Source organism: Cygnus atratus, chromosome 1, assembly GCF_013377495.2.
Source record: "Cygnus atratus isolate AKBS03 ecotype Queensland, Australia chromosome 1, CAtr_DNAZoo_HiC_assembly, whole genome shotgun sequence".
Lineage (NCBI taxonomy): Eukaryota > Metazoa > Chordata > Aves > Anseriformes > Anatidae > Cygnus > Cygnus atratus.
In genome coordinates, this window is record NC_066362.1 from 11,333,275 (window position 1) to 11,340,472 (window position 7,198).

Consider the following 7,198-nt stretch of genomic DNA (forward strand, 5'->3'; position numbering starts at 1 on the left):
CATAAATGTGCTAAGAACTTGCAAAGACTAAAAAGAAAAAACATCCTTCATTTAGTAGCATACATTACAATTTCGCATATCATTTCATGAAAAAAAGGTGAAAAGAATGGGAGATATAGGCTGAGGAAAACCAGTCTTAGGACTGTACAAAACCACAGTCTGATTTTAAACATATAGAATTTTATGTATCTGCATTTCTCATGTTATTTTGTAACCATTGCTCCTTTGTCTAAATAAATAAATACATAATAACTTTATTTTATATATGGTGTAAGGTTTTAAATCTGGAAATATACTGATTTCAGGACAAATATTATAATTTAGGGCAAACAATGAACATCTGAAAGTTCCTATCAGTAACTACCAATTGTTCATCTATCAAAATTATAAAGGGCCACAAGAAGTCTAAGTGATGACATACACTCAGCACTTGCCCAGGTATTGCTGGAGTGCTATAAATTTGACCTGTTCTCAGTTGCTGACCTAAGTATTTACTGAATTTCAGATTTAGAGCCAGGTCCTTTCTTAGAAGGAAAGGCTTTGTAAGAGAAGTAGATGATTGGCAGTCAAGTCTGCCCTCTCTTGCCTCCCTGTGATACTGCATGACCACTGGAATAGATGGAGCTGTCTTTAATTTTGGTCATTATGTATTTTTAGTCACACCAACAACACTACCCTAATTTGTAAACTGTGAAGTGTGAAGAAGTGTATAAAACACTTTGTTTTCCTTTGGACCATTCCAGAGAGGTGGTCTTGTCTTAGAGAATGAGGTCATTTCTGGGAAGAATATGCCTGAGCTCAGTTACCCCATCAGCAAGCAGAGCTTTCCAGGCAGGACTCAGCTCAATAGAAAGAATCTAGATATACATTTGCCTGCCAGCCCACAGGTATTGACTTTCTCAGAAAAGATCATGTCCAAGTGAAAACACCAGTATTTGGAACTAGCTGTGATTCTTTACATTTCATGTATTATCTTTGAAAATTCTGTTCCTTAAAATACTCATTATCTGTTAATTTTAGGATCAGATATACTTCACTGGACCTGTATTGCAAATAGTGCAACACAGTTATTTTTTTTTCCTATATAAAACTAGCATTTACATTATCCTGACCTGTCTTCTTTTCCCTTCTAGCCTACAGAAATGCAGCAGAAACAGTCCAATACGGAGTGAAAAACAACACCACCTTTCTTGAATGTACACCCAAATCTCCTCAGGCTTCTATTAAATGGCTGCTACAGAAAGATAATGACAGGAGGAAAGAGGTGAGTAATGTTAGCAATAGCTCTGTCAGGGACCTCAGTCAGTATCTAATCCACATCCCAGACTGAGGCGAAATGGTATTTGTGTCTTCATCAGACTCTCCAGTTACATTGAAGCTAGAGAAAGTGTGTGGATGCAGGACACTGGCCAACACTTTACTTGTGTAAGTCAAGGCAGAGATTTCAGTATGACTGGAAGGCACTTAACTCCTCAGCTCTGCCAACTTCTATCAAAGCAGAATAGTTATCAGAAAATACCCTAAAGTTAGGGAACCAGTTAGTGAATTTTTCCTTCACACCTTACTAATTGCAAATGGAAAGTTTGCAGCACTCGGGACTTACTATTGATCTGAGGAAACAGGCATAAAAGCAATAAGCTGTATAAAGTTCAGGAAGAAGTCTGCATGCAGCAGCCTTTCTGTGCTATTGAAGAGATAAAAGGCAAAAGTGGGAGAAATGTGAAAGGTTTCTTTAGCAAGAACACGTATTGGCAAAAGTATTTCCCCACCATGCTGCAATCACATTTTCCATTACCGCACTCTGTAAGGCTCTCCAGTTTCAGCACTGCAATATACAGTATGATTGTTTATGAGGAATGTGTCTTCCTTAAGTAATATAAAAGTGGAAAAATCATTTCAAATCCAAGGCAGTTACTGTATGAATAAAAAGGAATATCTTTTGTAAGGAAAAATTAAGTAATATGGTGTCTGTTGATAGATTATAAATACTGGAAAGCATTAATCTCATATCAGGCCATTTTCCAAAATCAGAGAAGACTTACAAAGCCTCTTGCTGAGTCTTTCATGCTGATTCTCTCACGCACTCTTCAAAGACTCGAGCCATGTCCTGACAATCTAGGTGAAATTCTTTAACCTGTTGCTTCAGAAGAACCTCTCCCTATTTATTTATTTATTTATTTATTTATTTATTTATTTATTTTCTGATGTTCAATAACAGTATTAGAATCAATCCAGTTTTAAGTAGCAACAAACTAAATCAATCACAAGATTAATTACTTTTCAAGCTAAACTGAATCTCTCGGGTTGCTGAAAATCTTACCTCTACAATATCTAAAAAAAAATTGCAATAACAGAATAAATACATTGGATTTCAAGAGGGTCAGGTATAATGCAAAGTGCAGTGGCAAAATAGAGAAATAATTCATAAAAATGCCAGAACTGGTATTCTTTCACAATGGGTTAATTTTTATTTCACAGCTGATATGCTAAGGGACACGTGCAGTGTCATTTATAGTCAGATTATAACTCAACAAAATATCATAACTTGCTTTCTTCAGATGATGTTACTATTTCCTGGGACTGTCCAAAGTCTGAAACCAGAAAGAAAATAGGAAAGTAGAAAAATTGCTCTAGGTTTCCAATGAGCCAAGTCCCAGTTGATGCTACTGTGAAGAAAACTTTTTTTATCTGGCTTTAAACTCCACAGTTCAAAGAGAGTTCTTTGGAGTTAGCCCCAGAAACCTTCTACCAGTCAAAACATTTAACCAGAAGCTACCTTCAGTTCAATGACAGATCAGCCTTTGGCCTAATCCTGCACCTGTCTTCCATGAAGTTTCAACAGCAACATCTGATGCTGGAAGGAATGGTTGCAGGGATATAACCTTGGCAAATAAAAGTACATTTTCTCAGCTTCTCTGCTTGAACATTATAAAAACTTTTCTTTCATGTAGTCTCCAGATTGACATTTTTGTCTTCATCCCAGTCAAATCTACTGTAACATAATGAATACCAATATTGAAATTATTTTCTTCAGTGACACCTAACCTACTTTGAGGTAAGATCTCTCCTAATATTATCAGGAATGGTGGTCACTGTGATGAATGATAAAGCAAAATATAATACATTTAAGAAACCCTTAATAAAGAAAGAGGCATTTGAAGCCTTAGCCAGGAGGTCCACTACTGCGTTGTTCTGTAACATTCTTGAAAAAGTTCATTCTGCCTTTCCTCCCTTTAGGTCAAGCTGAATGAGAGGATCATAGCTACTGAGCAAGGACTCCTCATTCGCTCTGTCCAAGACAGTGACCGAGGGCTTTATCACTGCATCGCAACAGAGAACAACTTCAAGCAAACCTTAGCAAAAATCAATTTCAAAGTGCTAGATACAGAGATGGTGGCCTTCATGACTGACAAGTGGTCCCCTTGGACCTGGGCCAGCTCAGTGCGAGCGCTGCAGTTCCACCCAAAGGACTTTGTGGGAGCTTTCAGCCACTCAGAAATGCAGATGATTAACCAATACTGCAAAGACAGTAGACAGCAAGGTCAGCAGAGGGAAGAATCTCAGAAGATGAGAGGCGACTACAGTAAACTAAAGGCCCTTATCAATAGCAGGAAAAGTAGAAATAGAAGAAATCAGTTACCTGGATCTTAATTTTATTTTGTAGTAGGAGATATCTTTGTCCTCACTGTAGGGGGCTTATATTTGTCTGTTGAGAACAAATTTGAGCAAATATGATGAAAAATTAAATGATATTACAACAAGCTTCAGAAAATATTATCCTCCCAATAAAATGCAGTGTAACTTAACTAAAGAAAAGATGTGGAGAATTTTCATTCCTAGATGCTTACTGGCACTAGATTATGCTCTGTCCTAGAAGCAAAACTGAGTGTTCTTAAACCAGATTCACATTCAACATCTCAGTATTTAATTACAGTTGAACAGAAATTATTACAAAATCAATGCATTATCTTGCAACTTTGGAACTGTACTAAACAGATTGGTGGTGGAAGAATCTGGGTTAAGATGCAAGCTCAAATTAAGATGGTACTAAGATTTCCTTGCACTGCATTTATGAACATGAGTTTCTACTTGTTTACTGTTCTATAGTGGGTTTACTGCTTTCACTCATTGTTCAAATCATGTGAATGCATGCATATAGGAAGCAAACATAGTAGAAATGTTTCATTCATTCAGAAGTCAAATGAAGGAATGAGCAGAAGAAAAAGAGAAAAAAGCTTTTTATACTTTGTCAGAGGAAACACTGATTATTGTGCATAGTATGAGTTGTAATAAATTTATGAGTCTGGAATGTAACTTAAAATATCTCTGCTCATATTGATTTTTATAGGATGTCCTATGACATGTCATAGCTTTATAAGTGGCACAAGCTAAGATGAGAATGTTCATTATATGTACAATTTTGAAAAACACCTAAGTGTCTTGGGTATTTTAGCTATTTTCAAAGAATTACACTCCAATTTTTTTCAAAGGTCAGAATGTGGGTATACTGTACAGTGTTTACTCAAAAATTGTTTTTAATCTGCTTCACAATTTATTTGGAGCTGGTCTACAATATAGAAACAAGTCAGAAATGTCATTGAAAATTTCAAAACATTTTTTCAGCTAGTTTCTCGAAGTTGCAAATATGTTATCTAGAATTAAAGCATTTTCATTTTTCAGTCTTTATACCTTTTTTTTTTGGTTGGTTTTCTGCTGAGAAGAAGAACAAGGGGAAAAAAAAACAAGATAGAAAATAAAAAATAAAAAAAAATGTTTGGGTCAAAAACCTAAAATTACAACATTTTGAGAGGCATGTTTAAATAGAAATATTTTTGTTTAAGAAGCAGCCGTCAGGTCTAATGAAGTATGTCTATTGAAAACTGGTTACATGTGCATCATCTATCCCGGGCAAAACAATCGCGTCCTTTTGAGCAACACTGATGCCAAAAAATAGGGACAAATGTTCATTATTTTATTCTGTAAGAGTGTTCTGGAAGCCACTGGGTTTGTTTACAAGAAATAGACAGTAAGGATTAAATGTGTGTGACTACCTTAGAAAAAGTGTTTTATTACATGATATTTTTATGATGGTATGCAACAATATAAGCTAATTAACCATGTTCAGTTCAATAAATAAATGAATAATAAATAAATAAATACACTTTCTAAAAAATCAGTTAGTGAAAATAACTTCTGGGCCCAGTGAAGGTAAGAAAAAGTTAGCTCCAGCCAGTAACATGGATACTGTATTTAAAACAGTTTTGAAAAATTTAATGGATGATTGTTGAAACTCTTGGGCATTATTTTGATTCTACACTGGGCATAACTCTACAGGATGTAGGAAGACACCTCAGCCAGTGTGAATTAAGATCCAGTGCAATGGAGTTAACTCTGTTATTAAGGTGATACCATAGTTTGATATGTCAGATCGTCACCACCTGATGCAGAATAGCTGGGAAATGGGTCATGATTTATCAAAGTACTTGAACACTCTCCCTAAGACCCTTTGATGCTGATGGACTTCTTTGATGCTCTTGGAATTCTGTATACATGCTTAGTGCTTGCTTCAAAGGGGGTGTCAATGCCTGATTGTATGATACCAAGTAGTTAAGTGTTTTCCTCAGTCAAGGCCTAAATGCAAGTTTCTGCAGTATGTAGATGTTGGTATCTGAGGTCCTTCACATGGAAGCCAATGGGTAAATTTTCTTTTTGATTTCTGTGATCTTGGAACCAGCCTTGAGAACTGGTAAAAAAAATACTTTCTGAGGGTAGAAAAAAAAAATATATATATATATATATATTTCTTTTTTTTTTTTTTCCTGAGGATAACCGACTTCTGGAGTGTGTAAGTTACAAACCAAAAATTGAGTGCCACAAAATGAAACTACCTCCTAGAATGACATTAGTACATATGCTCTGTATGCTGCCATACTCTTATTTCCACAGCAGATTCACTGCAGAGTCAGTGTGATATTAATGTCTATTGTGAGGATCATAATTGCTTCCAGATGGAATACAGTGATTAATAAGTATTTAAGGGTACAATTTACTCCTTAAGTGGTTAGGTACAGTGATATTTTAATAGGCCCCCATTAGGCCTCGGAAATTATAGTTACACTGTTTTCTAATAGAATATTGGCAATAAGGGATTCCGTCAAAACAATCAGCATAGCTCAGTTTCATATGACTATAAAATAATATTTTTAAAGCTGCTTCATATACCATTATTATGGTATGACTGTTTAAGGGATTATACTTAAACTAACATTTTTCCTGCTGCATGAAAACTTCAGCAAATATATAATAAGTTGCTGTCAGTGCATAACTGGTCCAAGCTTCCATGCTTTAGCAGCCTTCCCCTGTGTATATAGTAGTCAGGAGCCAGATGCTCAGCTGGTATAAACTAATGTAACTTCCTCGCTGTCCATTTAGCTACTGTGGTTTCTACCAGCTGAGGGTTCGGCCCTGAATGTACAGAATAGACAAACTTCAATTTTTATTTGTTTAAAGTAGCCCCTCTACTGTAGGTAACACCAAAATTTAGGACTGTAATATTGTTTGTGCTATTTAATACTTTCTATTTTGAGGATTACTAAATTATGTATATAATTTTATTTCTTAAAAAATACAAAAGCAAAAAGATGTCTAGGCATAACTTCACAAAATGTAAAGATATGTTCTCTGCTAAGAACTTCCCGTGTACTGATATTTTTTGGTTATTATTATTTTGTGTAGTTTGTAAAGTTTGCTGAAATCTCGACCTAACAATGTGTTCTTTGCAATTGTTGTTACTGTAGATATGTGTGTTTTATTAAGAAAATCCTGTTTTTAAAAATTGTAGGTATGTGTAAAAGTTCCTAGCATGATGAAACTGTCATTACAGTGAATATGCATTATATAGTGTGTAAGAAAGAACAAAATGTAGTTTAACATAGTGTTATTTAATTTAATATCTAAAATATTATTTGCCTGACAAAATAAAGTGTGTTGCAACAACTTTTTTTTTTTTTAATTTTCTCCATTACAGATATGTTTTAAAAATAAGAAACTTTATTTCTTTATCTGAAGAACAACCCCATAGGCTTTCTTAAACAAGTCAAAGAAAATACTTGCAGCATAAGGTATTACATCTGATAGGTTCTGAGCTCTACCCTAGGCCACAGTGATTTCCAGGCATATATGAGGAGTCAAAATTGAA

The 7,198-nt window shown here is 35.0% G+C and overlaps 1 protein-coding gene across 1 annotated transcript in view; it reads left to right on the plus strand.

Moving 5' to 3' along the window:
- The window catches only part of SEMA3C (semaphorin 3C), a 123,225-nt gene extending 116,228 nt beyond the window's left edge, over positions 1-6,997 (plus strand). Inside the window, exons 17-18 of the mRNA XM_035549349.2 lie at positions 1,134-1,264; positions 3,238-6,997. Of these exons, the coding sequence (XP_035405242.1) occupies positions 1,134-1,264; positions 3,238-3,651 (545 nt within the window). The 3' untranslated portion in view covers positions 3,652-6,997. The remainder of the gene's footprint in view (positions 1-1,133; positions 1,265-3,237) is intronic.
- Positions 6,998-7,198: the final 201 nt, after the last annotated feature.